Source organism: Rattus norvegicus, chromosome 19 (genome assembly GCF_021556685.1).
Source record: "Rattus norvegicus strain SHRSP/BbbUtx chromosome 19, alternate assembly SHRSP_T2T, whole genome shotgun sequence".
Taxonomy (NCBI): domain Eukaryota; kingdom Metazoa; phylum Chordata; class Mammalia; order Rodentia; family Muridae; genus Rattus; species Rattus norvegicus.
The window spans coordinates 72160295-72181362 of NC_141552.1; the positions used below are offsets into that span (position 1 = coordinate 72160295).

At 39.7% G+C, this 21068-nt stretch overlaps 1 protein-coding gene across 16 annotated transcripts in view; it reads right to left on the reverse strand.

Annotated features, from left to right (window-relative positions):
* The window catches only part of Ccdc7a (coiled-coil domain containing 7A), a 410770-nt gene that overhangs the window by 98225 nt on the left and 291477 nt on the right, over nucleotides 1-21068 (reverse strand). For 14 of the 16 annotated variants that reach the window (XM_087595057.1, XM_087595068.1, XM_087595056.1 and 11 more), the window contains one exon: nucleotides 9131-9238. The exons of the other annotated variants lie outside the window; for them this stretch is intronic. In XM_087595057.1, coding sequence (XP_087451183.1) covers nucleotides 9131-9238 — 108 coding nt within the window. The remainder of the gene's footprint in view (nucleotides 1-9130; nucleotides 9239-21068) is intronic. 16 annotated transcript variants of the gene reach the window in all.

Consider the following 21068-nt stretch of genomic DNA (forward strand, 5'->3'; position numbering starts at 1 on the left):
TGGGCAGCCTTGTCTAGTCCCTGATTTTAGTGGGATTGCTTCAAGTTTCTCTCCATTTAGTTTAATGTTAGCAACTGGTTTGCTGTATATGGCTTTTACTATGTTTAGGTATGGGCCTTGAATTCCTATTCTTTCCAGGACTTTTATCATGAAGGGGTGTTGAATTTTGTCAAATGCTTTCTCAGCATCTAATGAAATGATCATGTGGTTCTGTTCTTTCAGTTTGTTTATATAATGGAACACGTTGATGGTTTTCCGTATATTAAACCATCCCTGCATGCCTGGGATGAAGCCTACTTGATCATGGTGGATGATTGTTTTGATGTGCTCTTGAATTCGGTTTGCCAGAATTTTATTGAGTATTTTTGCGTCGATATTCATAAGGGAAATTGGTCTGAAGTTCTCTTTCTTTGTTGTGTCTTTGTGTGGTTTAGGTATAAGAGTAATTGTAGATTCGTAGAAGGAATTCGGTAGGGCTCCATCTGTTTCAATTTTGTGGAATAGTTTGGATAATATTGGTATGAGGTCTTCTATGAAGGTTTGATAGAATTCTGCACTAAACCCATCTGGACCTGGGCTCTTTTTGGTTGGGAGACCTTTAATGACTGCTTCTATTTCCTTAGGAGTTATGGGGTTGTTTAACTGGTTTATCTGTTCCTGATTTAACTTTGATACCTGGTATCTGTCTAGGAAATTGTCCATTTCCTGGAGATTTTCAAATTTTGTTGAATATAGGTTTTTATAGTAAGATCTGATGATTTTTTGAATTTCCTCTGAATCTGTAGTTATGTCTCCCTTTTCATTTCTGATTTTGTTAATTTGGACGCACTCTCTGTGTCCTTTCGTTAGTCTGGCTAAGGGTTTATCTATCTTGTTGATTTTCTCAAAGAACCAACTTTTGGTCCTGTTGATTCTTTCTATGGTCCTTTTTGTTTCTACTTGGTTGATTTCAGCTCTGAGTTTGATTATTTCCTGCCTTCTACTCCTCCTGGGTGTATTTGCTTCTTTTTGTTCTAGAGCTTTTAGGTGTGCTGTCAAGCTGCTGACATATGCTCTTTCCTGTTTCTTTCTGCAGGCACTCAGCGCTATGAGTTTTCCTCTTAGCACAGGTTTCATTGTGTCCCATAAGTTTGAGTATGTTGTATCTTCATTTTCATTAAATTCTAAAAAGTTTTTAATTTCTTTCTTTATTTCTTCCTTGACCAGGTTATCATTGAGTAGAGCATTGTTCAATTTCCACGTATATGTGGGCATTCTTCCCTTATTGTTATTGAAGACCAGTTTTAGGCCGTGGTGGTCCGATAGCACGCATGGGATTATTTCTATCTTTCTGTACCTGTTGAGGCCCGTTTTTTGACCGATTATATGGTCAATTTTGGAGAAAGTACCATGAGGAGCTGAGAAGAAGGTATATCCTTTTGCTTTAGGATAGAATGTTCTATAAATATCCGTTAAGTCCATTTGGCTCATGACTTCTCTTAGTCTGTCGACATCACTGTTTAATTTCTGATTCCATGATCTGTCCATTGATGAGAGTGGGGTGTTGAAATCTCCCACTATTATTGTGTGAGGTGCAATGTGTGTTTTGAGCTTTAGTAAGGTTTCTTTTACGTATGTAGGTGCCCTTGTATTTGGGGCATAGATATTTAGGATTGAGAGTTCATCTTGGTGGATTTTTCCTTTGATGAATATGAAGTGTCCTTCCTTATCTTTTTTGATGACTTTTAGTTGGAAATTGATTTTATTTGATATTAGAATGGCTACTCCAGCTTGCTTCTTCTGATCATTTGCTTGGAAAGTTGTTTTCCAGCCTTTCACTCTGAGGTAGTGTCTGTCTTTGTCTCTGAGGTGTGTTTCCTGTAGGCAGCAGAATGCAGGGTCCTCGTTGTGTATCCAGTTTGTTAATCTATGTCTTTTTATTGGGGAGTTGAGGCCATTGATATTGAGAGATATTAAGGAATAGTGATTATTGTTTCCCTTTATATTCGTATTTGGATGTGAGGTTATGTTTGTGTGCTTTCATTCTCTTTGTTTTGTTGCCAAGACGATTAGTTTCTTGCTTCTTCTAGGGTATAGCTTGCCTCCTTATGTTGGGCTTTACCATTTATTATCCTTTGTAGTGCTGGATTTGTAGAAAGATATTGTGTAAATTTGGTTTTGTCATGGAATATCTTGGTTTCTCCATCAATGTTAATTGAGAGTTTTGCTGGATACAGTAACCTGGGCTGGCATTTGTGTTCTCTTAGGGTCTGTATGACATCAGTCCAGGATCTTCTGGCCTTCATAGTTTCTGGCGAGAAGTCTGGTGTGATTCTGATAGGTCTCCCTTTATATGTTACTTGACCTTTTTCCCTTACTGCTTTTAATATTCTTTCTTTATTTTGTGCGTTTGGTGTTTTGACAATTATGTGACGGGAGGTGTTTCTTTTCTGGTCCAATCTATTTGGAGTTCTGTAGGCTTCTTGTATGCCTATGGGTATCTCTTTTTTTAGGTTAGGGAAGTTTTCTTCTATGATTTTGTTGAAGATATTTACTGGTCCTTTGAGCTGGGAGTCTTCACTCTCTTCTATACCTATTATCCTTAGGTTTGATCTTCTCATTGAGTCCTGGATTTCCTGTATGTTTTGGACCAGTAGCTTTTTCCGCTTTACATTATCTTTGACAGTTGAGTCAATGATTTCTATGGAATCTTCTGCTCCTGAGATTCTCTCTTCCATCTCTTGTATTCTGTTGGTGAAGCTTGTATCTACAGTTCCTTGTCTCTTCTTTTGGTTTTCTATATCCAGGGTTGTTTCCATGTGTTCTTTCTTGATTGCTTCTATTTCCATTTTTAATTCCTTCATCTGTTTGATTGTGTTTTCCTGGAATTCTTTCAGGGATTTTTGCCATTCCTCTCTGTAGGCTTCTACTTGTTTATTAATGATTTCCTGTGTTTCCCTAAGTGTGTTCATGTCTTTCTTGAAGTCCTCCAGCATCATGATCAAATATGATTTTGAAACTAGATCTTGCTTTTCTGGTGTGTTTGGATATTCCATGTTTGTTTTGGTGGGAGAATTGGGCTCCGAGGATGGCATGCAGTCTTGGTTTCTGTTGCTTGGGTTCCTGCGCTTGCCTCTCGCCATCAGATTATCTCTAGTGTTACTTTGTTCTGCTATTTCTGACAGTGGCTAGACTGACCTATAAGCCTGTGTGTCAGGAGTGCTGTAGACCTGTTTTCCTCTCTTTCAGTCAGTTATGGGGACAGTGTGTTTTGCTTTCGGGCGTGTAGTTTTTCCTCTCTATAGGTCTTCAGCTGTTCCTGTGGGCCTGTGTCTTGAGTTCACCAGGCAGCTTTCTTGCAGCAGAAAATTTGGTCTTACCTGTGGTCCCGAGGCTCAGGTTCGCTCGTGGGGTGCTGTCCAGGGGCTCTCTGCAGCGGCAGCAACTAGGAAGACCTGTGCCGCCCCTTCCGGGAGCTTCAGTGCACCCGGGTTCCAGATGGTCTTTGGCTTTTTCCTCTGGCGTCCGAGATGTGTGTGCAGGGAGCAGTCTCTTCTGGTTTCCCAGGCTTGTCTGCCTCTCTGAAGGTTTAGCTCTCCCTCCCACGGGATTTGGGTGCAGAGAACTGTTTATCCGGTCTGTTTCTTTCAGGTTCCGGCGGTGTCTCAGGCTGGTGTCCTGCCGCTCCTGGGCCCTCCCCCACGGGAGCCCAGAGGCCTTATACAGTTTCCTCTTGGGCCAGGGATGTGGGCAGGGGTGAGCAGTGTTGGTGGTCTCTTCCGCTCTGCAGCCTCAGGAGTGCCCACCTGACCAGGCGGTTGGGTCTCTCTCTCACCGGGTCTGGGAGCAGAGAGCTGCTGCGGGCCGGGATCCGCGGGTGTTGGTTTTCCGTATATTAAACCATCCCTGCATGCCTGGGATGAAGCCTACTTGATCATGGTGGATGATTGTTTTGATGTGCTCTTGAATTCGGTTTGCCAGAATTTTGTTGAGTATTTTTGCGTCGATATTTATAAGGGAAATTGGTCTGAAGTTCTCTTTCTTTGTTGTTTCTTTGTGTGGTTTAGGTATAAGAGTAATTGTGGCTTCGTAGAAGGTATTCGGTAGTGATCCATCTGTTTCAATTTTGTGGAATAGTTTGGATAATATTGGTATGAGGTGTTCTATGAAGGTTTGATAGAATTCTGCACTAAACCTGTCTGGACCTGGGCTCTTCTTGGTTGGGAGACCTTTAATGACTGCTTCTATTTCCTTAGGAGTTATGGGGTTGTTTAACTGGTTTATCTGTTCCTGATTTAACTTCGATACCTGGTATCTGTCTAGGAAATTGTCCATTTCCTGAAGATTTTCAAGTTTTGTTGAATATAGGTTTTTATAGTAAGATCTGATGATTTTTTGAATTTCCTCTGAATCTGTAGTTATGTCTCCCTTTTCGTTTCTGATTTTGTTAATTTGGACACTCTCTCTGTGTCCTCTTGTTAGTCTGGCTAAGGGTTTATCTATCTTGTTGATTTTCTCAAAGAACCAACTTTTGGTTCTGTTGATTCTTTCTATGGTCCTTTTTATTTCTACTTGGTTGATTTCAGCTCTGAGTTTGATTATTTCCTGCCTTCTACTCCTCCTGGGTGTATTTGCTTCTTTTTGTTCTAGAGCTTTTAGGTGTGCTGTCAAGCTGCTGACATATGCTCTTTCCTGTTTCTTTCTGCAGGCACTCAGCGCTATGAGTTTTCCTCTTAGCACAGCTTTCATTGTGTCCCATAAGTTTGGGTATGTTGTACCTTCATTTTCATTAAATTCTAAAAAGTGTTTAATTGCTTTCTTTATTTCTTCCTTGACCAGGTCATCATTGAGTAGAGCATTGTTCAACTCCGTGTATATGTGGGCATTCTTCCCTTATTGATATTGAAGACCAGCTTTAGGCCGTGGTGGTCTGATAGGACACATGGGATTATTTCTATCTTTCTGTACCTGTTGAGGCCCGTTTTTTGACCAATATATGGTCAATTTTGGAGAAAGTACCATGAGGAGCTGAGAAGAAGCTATATCCTTTTGCTTTAGGATAGAATATTCTATAAATATCTGTTAAGTCCATTTGGCTCATGACTTCTCTTAGTCTGTCTACGTCTCTGTTTATTTTCTGTTTCCATGATCTGTCCATTGATGAGAGTGGGGTGTTGAAATCTCCTACTATTATTGTGTGAGGTGCAATGTGTGTTTTGAGCTTTAGTAAGGTTCCTTTTACATATGTAGGTGCCCTTGTATTTGGGGCACAGATATTTAGGATTGAGAGTTCATCTTGGTGGATTTTTTCCTTTGATGAATATGAAGTGTCCTTCCTTATCTTTTTTGATGACTTTTAGTTGAAAATTGATTTTATTTGATATTAGAATGGCTACTCCAGCTTGCTTCTTCCAACCATTTGCTTGGAAAGTTGTTTTCCAGCCTTTCACTCTGAGGTAGTGTCTGTCTTTGTCTCTGAGGTGTGTTTCCTGTAGGCAGCAGAATGCAGGGTCCTCGTTGCGTATCCAGTTTGTTAATCTATGTCTTTTTATTGGGGAGTTGAGGCCATTGATGTTGAGAGATATTAAGGAATAGTGATTATTGCTTCCTGTTATATTCATATTTGGATGTGAGGTTATGTTTGTGTGCTTTTCTTCTCTTTGTTTTGTTGCCAAGACGATTAGTTTCTTTCTTCTTCTAGGGTATAGCTTGCTTCCTTATGTTGGGCTTTACCATTTATTATCCTTTGAAGTGCTGGATTTGTAGAAAGATATTATGTAAATTTCTTTTGTCATGGAGTATCTTGGTTTCTCCATCTATGTTAATTGAGAGTTTTGCAGGATAGAGTAACCCGGGCTGGCATTTGTGTTCTCTTAGGGTCTGTATGACATCAGTCCAGGATCTTCTGGCCTTCATAGTTTCTGGCGAAAAGTCTGGTGTGATTCTGATAGGTCTGCCTTTATATGTTACTTGACCTTTTTCCCTTACTGCTTTTAATATTCTTTCTCTATTTTGTGCGTTTGGTGTTTTGACTATTATGTGACGGGAGGTGTTTCTTTTCTGGTTCAATCTATTTGGAGTTCTGTAGGCTTCTTGTATGCCTATGGGTATCTCTTTTCTTAGGTTAGGGAAGTTTTCTTCTATGATTTTGTTGAAGATATTTACTGGTCCTTTGAGCTGGGAGCCTTCACTCTCTTCTATACCTATTATCCTTAGGTTTGATCTTCTCATTGAGTCCTGGATTTCCTGTATGTTTTGGACCAGTAGCTTTTTCCGCTTTACATTATCTTTGACAGTTGAGTCAATGATTTCTATGGAATCTTCTGCTCCTGAGATTCTCTCTTCCATCTCTTGTATTCTGTTGGTGAAGCTTGTATCTACAGTTCCTTGTCTCTTCTTTTGGTTTTCTATATCCAGGGTTGTTTCTATGTGTTCTTTCTTGATTGCTTCTATTACCATTTTTAATTCCTTCAACTGTTTGATTGTGTTTTCCTGGAATTCTTTCAGGGATTTTTGTGTCTCCTCTCTATGGGCTTCTACTTGTTTATTTATGTTTTCTTGGAATTCTTTCAGGCATTTTTGCGATTCCTCTCTGTAGGCTTCTACTTGTTTATTAATGTTTTCCTGTGTTTCTCTAAGGGAGTTCTTCACGTCTTTCTTGAAGTCCTCCAGCATCATGATCAAATATGATTTTGAAACTAGATCTTGCTTTTCTGGTGTGTTTGGATATTCCATGTTTGTTTTGATGGGAGAATTGGGCTCCGATGTTGCCATGTAGTCTTGGTTTCTGTTGCTTGGGTTCCTGCGCTTGCCTCTCGCCATCAGATCATCTCTAGTGTTACTTTGTTCTGCTACTTCTGACAGTGGCTAGACTGTCCTATAAGCCTGTGTGTCCGGAGTGCTGTAGACCTGTTTTCCTGTTTTCTTTCAGCCAGTTATGGGGACAGAGTGTTCTGCTTTCGGGCGTGTAGTTTTTCCTCTCTACAGGTCTTCAGCTGTTCCCGTGTGCCTCTGTCTTGAGTTCACCAGGCAGGTCACTTGCAGCAGAAAAGTTGGTCTTACCTGTGGTCCCGAGGCTCATTTTCGCTCGTGGGGTGCTGCCCACGAGCTCTCTGAGGCAGCAGCAACCAGGAAGATCTGTGCCGCCGTTTCTGGGAGCTTCAGTGCACCAGGGTTCCAGATGGCGTTTGGTGTTTTCCTCTGGAATCAGTAATGTGTGCAGAGTGCAGTCTCTTCTGGTTTCCCAGGCATTTCTGCCTCTCTAAAGGTTTAGCTCTCCCTCCCACGGGATTTGGGTGCAGAGAACTGTTTATCCGGTCATGATCATATTTCTGGTGGGGAAAGAAAACCAATTCCTTTTCCCACCTCTTTCCAGAAGCTATGAACTGTGAAGAGATACACTTAGCATCTTTATCACACTTTTTTTTTTTGGTTCTTTTTTTCAGAGCTGGGGACCGAACCCAGGGCCTTGCGCTTCCTAGGCAAGCGCTCTACCCCTGATCTAAATCCCCAACCCCTTTATCACACTTTTAAAAACTCATATTATTCAAGCTGCTGCCAGCTGCTATGGGCAAGGAAGATGAATTTCTTGTAGACAACAAAAAGAAGGATTTTGTTTCTTTTTGAATGCAGGAGACCTGGGATGACATTCTATTGCATTAATGCAAGGTCCTTTTGGATACCGTAGCAGTCAAATATGTTGTCCTGTGGTCAGTGCTAGCCATTGTTGAAGAGTACTATAGCATTCAATAAAAAGATGAGGAAAATGCAAAAAAAAGTCTCTAAGCAGTTAGAGGGTTGCTGGCTCATGGCTGCAGGGAGGAAAGAAAAACAGGGCGAAAGGATGAGGCATCCCCAAACAATGACTCTGCTCAGTAAGAAGAGTTTTCTGTAGGAATTTAGGCTCCTCTTCCTTCCTGTTTAAAATTCTTATTATCTTGGACTTTGGAAAACCTTTCACTGACTCTACCAGTGCTCTTTGAACTTATACACTGGATTTGCATAATGGTGTCCTGCACAGAAAATTTCTTCATTTATTTTAACTCTTCTTTCCTCCGAATTCTTCTTTCAAAACATCTATATATTCACAGATTCATTTTTTTCTGTTTTGTTTAGTCTGCTATTCAAACTTAAATTTCATTTAAAAAATTTTTCATTCTTTGAATTATTCAGTTCCAGGATGTCTGTTTAATTCTACTTTGTGTTTATCTGTCTCTGTTGGTTTTCTCAGTTAAAACATGAATTGTTTTTCCTGTGTCTAATGAATTGTCTATCTGTATATATTCAAATTTCCTTACTATTTTAAATTATTTTTTATTCAATTACTAAAATTCATTGCTTTGAAGCCTTTTTAACATGATATATAAAAACTGGCATTATAAATCAAATTTGTAACTGTACCAGAGATCATTATTTCTTTATATGGTTCAATTTCTGCCTGGCAGTCTTTGTTTTAATTCAGGCTGCATGTAGCACTGATTTATTAAAGGTTCTGTCTTCTGATAATGCCTTGAATTCTTCAAAACTTTCTCTATTAAAAGTGACTTGTTTCCTAATTGGACATTATCTTGGTTGCTATAAACCTTTGCCTATTTTATAGAACTTCAGCGTAGTTGACTCTGATAGATTTTTTTTCTGTCTGAGAAAGACAGTTTGAATGTTGCTAATATACCACTTTGCTGAAATATGCTGCTTGCCTTCAGAATTGTGGTTTGAGTCACACATTTTGACAATCTTCTCTAAATCTACTCCAAATTTCCCATTCTAGTTACAAGCACATTGTAAGGTCATCATATTGCCTGCATTCAACTCTGTATCTTCTTATATGTGGTTTGATAACTATGGTCTGAAAGAATTAGCCATGTAGCATCTAATTTACGTCACAAAAGCTTGCAATGAACAGAAAAACCTACTTATATTTCCTGAGCAGGCAAAAGTAAATGCACTATGCATCACATAATTGGTTGTTTGATGGAACAACAGACACATAATTTAAAAATACATATTAATATTTGGGTTTATTAGAGTCAGTTTATTATTAATTTAAGAAAGGGTAGGTATTGTTTAAATTTTCTACTTTTTTAAACTAAAGATTCACAAGTTTACCTATTGGACTGTGTTCTGTAGTGTCTAATCATAAACCTGTGCTTACCAACCACTCTGTCCATGCCCAAATGAAATATGATGTCACTAATCGTTGGGTTTGTTGGTATCTTAGGTTCTGATATCTCTTGAACTCCTGCGACTGATTTTTCCTGAGCTGTAATAATAACAGACTTCCATATCAGCTTATTGCAGATGAATACTTTAAGGTTAAGTTGTATCACATAATAAGAATAATTAGAGATAGTATATATAATAATAATTTAACTTTATTTACTTCACAACTTACCATTAAGTGAAGAGAAATGAGTCAATATTTTAAGATTTATTTTTATTTATGTGTATATATGTGTGCTTGTCTGTGTGTGCATCTATAATGTGTGTATGTCATGTGAGTGGAGGTACCCACAGAGATCAGAAGTGTTCTTTGGCGTCCCTTTAACTGGAGTTAAAGGCTGCTGTGAGTAACAAGAGAGGGAACTGAACTTAGGTCCTTTGGAGAATCAAAACATGCTTTTAAGCACTGAGCCATCTCTCTAGCTCTAACTCATCATTTTAAAGAAGATTACAAAATACATACTATATTATAATTACCATACTCGCACTTTCAACTATTATCACTATTTGCTGTATGTAGCATATACATGTGTATGTATATACGTGTGTGTGTGTGTGTGTGTGTGTGTGTGTGTGTGTCTGTGTCTGTGTAGAAAGGCACACACATGAGTATATAGGTCAAGACAAATTTGGGAAATCAGTGTTATCTTCCTACCATTTGAGTCCTGGGTATTGAACGCAGGCCATCAGGTTTGGTAGAACCCTAAACCATCTTACTGGACTCCATGGCCAACATTTTATGTGGATACTAGGGATATGAATTCATGTTCTCATATTTGTGCAGCAAGTATTTTACTCACTGTGGTATCTCCTCAGTTCCAAATATTATCTCATTAATCCTCACATCACCTGAATAACATTTAAGTCCCCTACCAGACAAAGAGAGTAGAGCTTAGAAAGATTGTGCATATTGAAAAATGGTACATAGTTATGGAATGTAGAAATTTGAAAGGACTGGTTCCTTTATATTCCAAAATTTATTCTTCAAGTCACTGCTCAAATATGTAGTGGGACTAAGCATGTTATGTGTGTGTCAAGGATTTGGTAATAAATGGTAGTATGAAGAGGGGCTATAGCACATCAGAAGTGAGGAGACCACAGCATCTGCCCCAACACCAGGAGTAACTGGGTCTCTCAGAATCTAGGGACACAGGAACCCTGCCCAGCCAGTGGCAGGGGGTTCCCTTCTGGTCTAAACCAGTGCCCTGAGCAGACCTTGGGCACTGGCTCTGCATCCACTTCTACAACACCCAGAGGGAGCCCAAATCACAGGTTCTCTGAAATACCCAGGATCACAGGAAAGGCCACAACATCTTCCCTAACATTGGAGTAATTGGGTCTCCAGGATCCAGGGATACAGGAATCCCTACCCAGTCAGTGGCACAGGATCCTTCCAGTCCGAATCAGTGCCCTGAGCAGACCTTGGGTCTGGTTCCACACCCAGTCCTGCAACTCCAAGAGGAAGCATGACTCCCAGGCACTCCAACACCTCCAGGATCAGAGGTGCTGTGAAATGCTCAGGATTACAGAATTACAGGATCACAGAGGAAGCTTGACTTCCAGGAGAGCAGACACAACCAGGAGCACTGGACCTCTGACAAACTCAAGAACACGGTTGAGGCCACAACATCTTTCCCAACACCTAGCATAACTGGGACCCCCCACAGGAACCAGAGAAACACAAACCCCACCAGCCAGAGTCACAGTTTCCTTCCACATTGCACTTGTGCCCAGAGCAAACCCAGGGTCTGGCTCCCCCACCCACTCCTGCAACACCCTGAGAAAGCTTGACTCTCAGGAGCTCTGACACACCCAGGATCTCAGGATCATAGCATCCCAGAATCATAGAATCAAAGAGAGAGCTGGATTCTGAGGAGTTCTGACACAACAAGGAACATAGGAGGGACAGGCTCCAGTCAGAGACAGCAAGGGTAGGTAGCACTAGAGATAACCAGATAGCAAGAGGCAAGCATTACAACAGAAGCAACAGAAACCAAAGCTGCTTGGCATCATCAAAACCTAGTTCTCCCACTACATCAAGTCCTAGATACCCATCACACCGAAAAAGGAAGATTTGGATTTAATATCACATCTCATGGTGATGATAGAGGATTTTAGGAAGGACATAAATCCCTTAAAGAAAGACAAGAAAACACAGGTAAACAGGTAGAAGCCCTTGAAGAGGAAACACAAAAGCCCTTAAAGAATTACAGGAAAACACAAACAGGTGAAGAAATTGAACAAAACCATCATGGATTTAAAAATGGAAATAGAACAATAAAGAAATTACAAAATAAGACAACCCTGGATATAGACAACCTAGGAAAAGATCGGGAGTCATAGACACAAGCATCATCAAAGAATACAAGAGACAGAAGAGAGGCTCTCAGGTGCAGAAGACACCATAGAAAATGTGAAGTGCAAAAACTCCTAACCCAAAACATCTAGGAAATCCAGGATGCAACCTAAGGTTAATAGGTATAGAAGAGAGCAATGATTCCAAACTTAAAGGGCCAGTAAATATCTTCAGCAAAATTAGAGAAGAAAACTTCCCTAACCTAAAGAAAGAGATGCCCATAAGCATATAGGAAGCCTACAGAACTCCAAATAGACTGGACCAGAAAAGAAACCTTTCCTCCCATAACAATCAAAACACCAAACGCACAAAACAAAGAAAGAATATTAAAATCAGTCAGGGAAAAAGATAAAGTAACATATAAAGGCAGACCTATCAGAATTATACCAGAGACTATGAAAGCCAGAAGAGCCTGGGCAGATGTCACACAGAGCCTAAGAGAACAAATGATAACCCAGGCTACTATATCCAGCAAAACTCTTTTTAAAAATTTTTTAAAGATTTATTTATTTTATATGAGTATACTGTTGTTGTTTTAAGATACACCAGAAGAAGGCATTAGATCCTTTTACAAATGGCTGTGAGCCACCATGTGGTTGCTGGGAATTGAACTCAGGACACCTGGAAGAGCAGTTTGTACTTCTAATCACTGGGCCATCTCTCCAGCCCTGCGGCAAAGTTCCTGAACAAAATACCAATGGCTTATGCTTTAAGATCAAGAATCGACAAATAGGATCTCATAAAACTGCAAAGCTTCTGTAAGGCAAAGGACACTGTTGTTAGGACAAAATGGCAACCAACAGATTGGTAAAAGATCTTTACCAATCCTACAACTGATAGAGGGCTCATATACAAAATATACAAAGAACTCATGAAGTTAGACTGCAGGGAGACAATAACCCTATTAAAAAATGGGGTTCAGACTGGAAGAGCTTGAAGGGGCTCGAGACCCCATATGTACAACAATGCCAAGCAACCAGAGCTTCCAGGGACTAAGCCACTACCTAAAGACTATACATGGACTGACCCTGGACTCTGACCTCATAGGTAGCAATGAATATCCTAGTAAGAGCACCAGTGGAAGGGGAAGCCCTAGGTCCTGCTAAGACTGAACCCCCAGTGAACTAGACTGTTGTGGGGAGGGCGGCAATGGGGGGAGGGTGGGGAGGGGAACACCCATAAGGAAGGGGAGGGGGGAGGGGGATGTTTGCCCGGAAACCGGGAAAGGGAATAACACTCGAAATGTATATAAGAAATACTCAAGTTAATAAAAAAAAAGGAAAAAAAAAGGTTATCTAAAAACGTGAAAAAAAATGGGGTTCAGAGCTAAACGAAGAATTCACAGCTGAGGAATGCCAAATGGCTGAGAAGCACATAAAGAAATGTTCCGCATCTTTAGTCATAAGGGAAATGCAAATCAAAACAACCCTGAGATTCCACCTCACACCAGTCAGAATGGCTAAGATCAAAAACTCAGGTGACAGCAGATGCTGGCGAGGATGTGGAGAAAAAGGAACATTCCTCCATTGTTGGTGGGATTGCAGACTGGTACAACCATTCTTGAAATCAGTCTGGAGGTTCCTCAGAAATTTTGACATTGAACTACCTGAGGACCCAGCTATACCTCTCTTGGGCATATACCCAAAAGATACCCCAACATATAACAAAGACACATGCTCCACTATGTTCATAGCAGCCTTATTTATAATAGCCAGAAGCTGGAAAGAACCCAAATGCCCTTCAACAGAGGAATGGATAAAGAAAATGTGGTACATCTACACAATGGGATACTACTCAGCTATCAAAAACAATGACTTTATGAAATTCATAGGCAAATGGATGGAACTGGAAAATATCATCCTGAGTGAGGTAACCCAATCACAGAAAAACACTCATGATATTCACTCATTGATAAGTGGATATTAGCCCAAATGCTCGAATTACTCTAAATGCACAGAACACATGAAACTGAAGAAGATGACCAATATACAGATGCTTTACTCCTTCTTTAAAAGGGGAACAAGAATATCCTTGGATGGGGATAGGAAGGCAAAGTTTAGAACAGAGACTGAAGGAACGCCCATTCAGAGCCTGCCCCACATGTGGCCTATACATATACAGCCACTAAACTAGATAAGATGGATGAAGCAAAGAAGTGCAGGCTGACAGGTATTGGATGGAGATCTCTCATGAGAGGACACAGCCAGAATATGGCAAGTACATAGGCAAATGCCAGCAACAAACCACGGAAATGAGAACGGGACCCCCGCTGAAGGATTCAGAGAAAGGACTGAAAGAGCTTAAAGGGGCTCGAGACCCCATATGAATAACAATGCCAACCAACCAGAGCTTCCAGGGACTAAGCCACTACCCAAAGACTATACATGGACTGACCCTGGGCTCAAACCTCATAGGTAGCAATGAATAGCCTAGTAAGATCACCAGTGGAAGGAGAGGCCCTTGTTCCTGCTAAGACTGAACCCCCAGTGAACGTGATTGTTGGGGGGAGGGTGGTAATGGGAGGAGGATGGGGAGGGGAACACCAATATAGAAGGGGAGGGGGAGGGGTTAGGGGGATGTTGGCCCAGAAACTGGGGAAGGGAATAACACTCGAAATGTAAATAAGAAATACTCAAGTTAATAAAGAAGAAAAGGAAAAAAAAAGATGGAGGAACAAAAAAAGAACATTTAAAAATAGTTCACTTTGGAGATACTTTCTGGCAATTCCTCAGAAAGTTGGAAATAGTTCTACCTGAAGACCCAGTGATACCACTACTGGGCATATACCCAAAAGATGCTCCATCATATCACAAGGACACTATGTGTCCACTATGTTCATAGCAGCCTTATTCATAATAGCACAAAACTGGGAGGAACTCAGATGTCCCTCAACTGAAGAATGAATACAGAAAATGTAGTTCATTTACACAATGGAATACCATTAAACTATTAAAAACAAGGACCTAATGAATTATGCAAGCAAATGGATGGAAATGGAAAATATCATCCTGAGTGAGGTAACCCAGACCCAAAAGGACATGCATAGTATGTACTCACTGATAAATGAATATTAGCTAAAAAGTACAGAATACCCATAGTATAAACCACAGACTCTAAGAAGTTAAACAAGGAGGAAGGCCCAAGTGAGGATTCTTCAATCCCACTTAGAAAGGACAACAAAATAATCATGAGAGGCAGAGGGAGCAAGCAACCTGCATGGGAGAAGTGAGAGGAGAAGTGATAAAGGAGATAGGATCACATCACATATGGGGGAAGACAGGAGAGAGGCCCAGAGGGACTGGAGGATGGACGGTAATGTGCAGCTGCTGGACAGGGGGACCTCAAGAAAATCCCAGAGACCTGGGGTGGGGAAGGCTCCCAGGAATCAACGAGGGTGAGCTTAGCCAAAATGCCCAGCAGTGGGGATACGAAACCTGAAGAGACCTCCTCCAGTAGCCAGACAGTGGAAGGGCAGGGATACCAAACCACCTACAACATTTTCTACCCAAAATTGCTAGTGTCTTGAAAGACACACAAGGACAAAAATGGAGCAGAGACTGAAGGAATGGCTGACTAGTGATCATCCCATGCACAGGCACCAAACCCTAACACTATTACTGATGCTATGTTGTGCTTACAGACAGGAGACTAGCATGACTCTGAGTGGCTCAACCAGCAGCTAAGACAGAGCAGATACTTATAGCCAAGTATTAGATGGAAGTAGAGGACCTCTATGGAAGAGTTAGGGAAAGGATTGAAGGGGATGGTAACCCCACAGGAAGACCAACAGCTTCAACTAACCTGGATGCCTGGGCGTGCCCAGAGACTGAGCTACCCAAAGAACATACATGGGCTGGTCCAAGGCCCTGGAACTTACGTAGCCTAGCCTTGTCTGGCCTCAGTGGGAGAGGATGCACCTAATCATGTAGAGATCTGATGCCCCAGGGCAGGGGGAGAGAGGGGAGGGACCCTCTCAGAGGCAAACGGGAAAGGGAAGGTGGTAAGAACACTGCAAGGTGGACCAAGGAGGGGGACATTTTGGATATAAATAAATGAAATAATTAATAATAAAAAAAGAAAATCTGGAGGAAATGGACAATTTTCTAGACAGATATCAGGTACTAAAGTTAAATCAGGATCAGATAAACCATTGAAACAATCCCATATTCTCTAAAGAAATAGAAGCAGTCATTAATAGTCTCCCAACCAAAAGAAGCCCGGACCAGATTGGTTTATTGCTGAATTTTATGAGACCTTCAAAGAAGACCTAATACCAATACTCTTCAAACTATTCCACAAAATAGAAACAGAGGTAACCCTACCCAATTTGTTCGATGAAGACACAATTATGCTTATACCTAAACTACCCAAAGAGCCAACAAACAAAGAGAACTTCAGACCAATTTCCCTTATGAATATCAATTCATAAGTACTCTATAAAATTCTTGCAAACCGAATCCAAGAACACATCAAAATCATTATCCATCATGATCAAGTAGGCTTTATCCCAGGGATGCTGGAATGGTTCAAGATACAAAATCCATCAACATAATCCACTATGTAAACAAACTCAAAGAATAAAAGTCACATGATCATTTCATTAAATGCTGAGAAAACATTTGACAAAAGTGAACATCCCTTCATGATAAAACTCTTGGTAAGTTCAGGAATTCAATGCCCATACCTAATCATAGTAAAAGCAATATACAGCAAACCAGTAGCCAACATCAAACTAATTGGAGAGAAATGTGAAGCAATCCCACTAAAATCAGGGACTAGACAAGGCTGCCCACTCTCTCCCTACCTGTTCAAGATAGTACTCGAAGTCATAGTCAGGTAATTAGAGAACAAAAGGAGGTCAAAGAGATACAAGTTGGAAAGAAAGAAGTCAAAATATCACTATTTGCAGATGATATAATAGTATACTTAAGTGACCCCAAAAATTCCACCAGAGAATTGCTACAGCTGATAAACAACTACAGCAAAGTGGCTGAATATAAAATTAATTCAAACAAATCAGTAGCCTTCCTCTACTCAAAGATAAACAGGCTGAGAAAGAAATTAGGGAAATGACACCCTTCACAATAGTCACAAATAATATAAAATACTTTGGTGTGACTCTAACCAAGCAAGTGAAAGATCTGTGTGATAAGAACTTAAGTCTCTGATGAAAGATATTGAAGATCTCAGAAGATGGAAAAATCTCCCATGCTCATGGATTGGCAGAATTAATAGAGTAAAAATGGCCATCTTGCCAAAAGCAATCTATAGATTCATTGCAATCCCCACCAAAATTACAACTCAATTCTTCATAGAGTTAGAAAGAGTAATTTGCAAATTCATTTGGAATAACAAAAAAAAAAACAGGATAGTGAAAACTATTCTCAAAAATAAAAGAACTTCTGAGGGAATCACCATCCCTGACCTAAGCTGTATTGCAGAGCAATCATGATAAAAACTGTATGGTATTTACATACATAAATGTAATGTATGTAATCCCTTCTATAGGTGACTTCTATAGTCTAGCTCTAGGTTTTATATCTATTTAAAACTATCTTCTTCATACTACCTCAGTGCAACTAAAGTCAACCAGTCACATTTGTATCATGAACTCTGTAGAAATTCACATAATAAAGCTCTTTCCCCTCTCTTCAATAAGATCTCCAAAATGGAAGAAAAGAAAAGAAAAAGAAAAAGGAAATAAAAACCAAGGGAAAAACAGATTACAGAATAGTACTTTTAAAAAATATTTATTTTTATTTAATGTACATTGTTGTGTTTTCTCTGCATGCATGTTAAGTACACAAGGAGGCTAGAAAATGGTGTTGAATTCTCTGAAACTGGATTATATGTAACTTATGAGCTATAATGTGAATGCTGAGAATTGAACTAGGCTCCTTGGCAACAGCATCTAGTGCCCTTAAGTGACTACATCATCTCTTATGACTTTTATGCCAAGGGTTCTGTAATCTGGGGTAACAAATCATGACAACTTGCTCCTGCAGAATGCATGGATATCCCCCAAACTGTCGTGATGGAAAGACATGTCTAATATACTTCGGTGATGATAACTATATTTAGAGTTTCATAAAAGGAAAGGGGATTTAGACAGAAACTAAGCCAATAGGGAAGACTTGACTCTACCCTAAGGGAACTGTATAGATAGTCACTGTGACTAATATTCTGCTTACATAATCATGCATGTGGCACTGTGATGAGTGCAAAATAGTTCATGTGAATATTGCAATTGTGGAAGGCCTCTGAGAAACTTGCCTAAGCAAGCATGGTGTATGACCTGATAGGAAGCAATTTAAAAAAGGAGGCCCCACTTTGGTCTACTATTAGCGGGACCTATTCTGTCATGATGGGGAACATACAGAGTGGGCAGTGAGTAGTCAGATTGCATTTGGCTGTCAGGAAGCAGAGAAAAATCAGAAAAAGGGGATGGGCTATAAAACATCAAGGCTTGCTCATCATGAGCCACCCTGTGCAGCAAGGCTTCACTTTTAGTGCATCCACACCTTTCTAAACAGCAGTTCCAGCCAGAGACTGAGCGTTTAAACACATGAGCCTGTGGGGGGACATTTTACTTTCAAACTGCAATAGCCATGCAGATTGAAAATGGACAGAGTGACCAGCTGCCCCTGCACGTCTGGCAAACTGTGAGCCAGAATAATGCCTGCCTTCCTTAAGTTGCTTTTGTCAGGCATGTTGTTACAGCAACTAAAAAGGTAAAGAGTATAGGAAAGTCTCAGAAATGCCCTGGGTCATTCGTTGTATTCCTTGGTGGCCCTTGGCTTACTTCATCCACATTAAGCCAATCAAATGGCCTGTTTGACACACTTTTGGTATTCTTTCCTAAACACACATTTACAAACCTGGGCAAGTTGAAAGTTTTCCAAGTATTTAAGTTTTTCATAAAGTGATAGTTTATGAAGTGCCACTACAAACAAGGAAAAGGAAGAGCCCTCTAGCCAAGTGGAAGTTTAAGAAAACTTTATGTTTGTTCGTGTTCATGTGTGTGAACGAATGTGCTCACGTGCCATGTTGTACTTGGAGGCCAGCGGGTACCCTTGAGTGTTTGTGCTCACTTTCCACTTTGCCTGAGACAGGGCTCGGGTTAGGGTTGTATATGTTAGGCTAGCTCCCTTGCAAACTCCTGGATATTCCTCCCTCCCCCACTCCAATCCTGTTGTAGCAGTTCTGGAAATACAAACTCCATCTTGCCTTTTACAGGTCCTGGTCTTCATGTTTTTATGGCAAGCACTTTGCCTACTGAGATATTTCTTCAACCCCAAATAAAACTTTAAAATGCTCTGTATTATTAAGACTATCAAGAGCTGTATGAAGCAAATGGCAGTGTTAATAGTACTTCAGCATTCACTGGGGCCATCAATCTGAAATCTTGATAAATGATGTTCAAAAATATTCATTCTACAGAAAAACCCAATTATAAAGGTACAAATAAAGTTGACTCACATTTAAAACAAGTTTTGAAATCACTAAACACTTTGTGACTCTTATTTAAAATGCATTTAAAATATATCATACATCTTTCCATCTCTTGATCAAAGTCTTGTGGTTCTAAGTCTTCATTTCTAAACCTTCTGTCCATATTTTCGTTTATTTCCCTCAAAGAAAACTTTTGATGAGTTAAACATAGTAACATAAAGGCTTACTGATTATGGTCTAATTTTAAAATTACTACGATGTCTGAAAGTTACGTACATTTTTACACATTGCTTATGTAAGAAGAAAAATGTTATCTTATTAAATATCAGCAGTTAGAATTATCTTTCACTAAAGTTGAACTGTTAGAATTGTAAGTTTGTCCCTAGACATTATTCCTGTAAGATAGTATTTATTTTTATTCCAACCCAACTACTGACACTTTGATTTCTATAAGCCCCTCTTGTTCAAATTGTGAATGCTCAAGAATTTAAATAATAATTTTCTTGTATTTATCTATTAGTAGCAAGAGGAAGAAATATGTTGAAATAGAAAGTAGCATAATAGTTATGCTAATATTAATTATATAACAAAATTATAGTTTGTTAGTAAAGACTTGCCATATAGATTTTATATGTATATATGTATACATGTATAAGTGTATATGCATGGAAAGACATGGGTGTGTGTCCACATGTGTAGAGAGCAAAGTTCAAATGTTGGGTGTCTTCAATTACCATTCAACTTATTTTTGCACTAAATTTGGAGTTCACTGATTTCACTAGACATGCACAAGAGAACCCAAATGATCTTCTGGTTTTTAATTCAACACCACTAGGATTACAAGAATATAATATCATGCCTAAGTTTTTATGTGGATTCTGGGGGCTGAATTGGGTCCTGCTTCAGTGTAATGCTCTTTTCTGGATAAGTTATCTCTCAGGCCGCTCACATGTTTATATAATAAAAAATTAGATTTAAGATCATATCCATGGGTTAAAGGGATGGCATATTTTCAATATCACAGACACCTTTAGGTGGATTTTAAAAATAAAATTGAAAGCATTTTCTTTGATCCATCCCCCAGATGATTAATCACACAACCCAGTACATGTCCATGTCCAACTCTGAGATTTAGTTATTTATCTCCTCACTAGGAGATGTCTTCCTTTGTTGTATTATGTTTTTAATTGAAAAAACAGATGAGTACAGCCCAGGATTAAGATGCTCTGAAGGGACTTGCAACCGACTGTATCCTTTCCTCCCAGATTGGGAAGAAGGAAGGAATTATTTTTGAGAAAGATCCTGTAGTCATACCATTCTGTTGGAGTGAGCAGAAACATTGGCATCACTTTTATCTCCAGACTCTGGGGTTGCCACCTCTACTGACCACAAGGCAGGCAATGGCATCAACAACTACATGAATCTAAGAAACCTTACACAAACTCAGGCATGCAAATATATTAAGACAAGCAGCTGTGGTGCTCATATGATAACAGAACACAGCCACAGTAGTAAATATAAGTCCTCCTGACCCTGACAGTGAAAATGACACATAGAAAGGATTGTTATATAGCATTACAGAGAAAAGGCAGAGGCTGCCAGAAGTCAAAGGAAAAAGTACTTAAGGAAGCAACCCACCGACGACTGGGAAACTCCATTAGAGGACTTATTCTTGTGCAGGAATCTAACCAAGCAAGGTAGACATTCTGATTGTTACTTTTTTGAACTTCAAATCTCTCTCTCAGCAGTACCTTTAAACACTGGAAAGCATATATGATATATTCCAATACCCAAAAGAAAGCAACCATGAACTCAAAGTTTCTGTATCTAGCAAAGATATATTTTAATTGATGGAGTAATAAGAACAGTTCTAAACAAGCACAACAAAGCTATTCATGACCATCAATCTAGCAAAACAGCCTTAACACAGAGGAAGAAAGTCACAAATATGATTGAAAGAATAAATTACATGAGAGAAATGGATCAATAAAAGAAAACTAGGAAAGAATCCATTATGACCAACATAGTAAGCTAGCAAAGCCCTGATATTAATGGGGGGAAA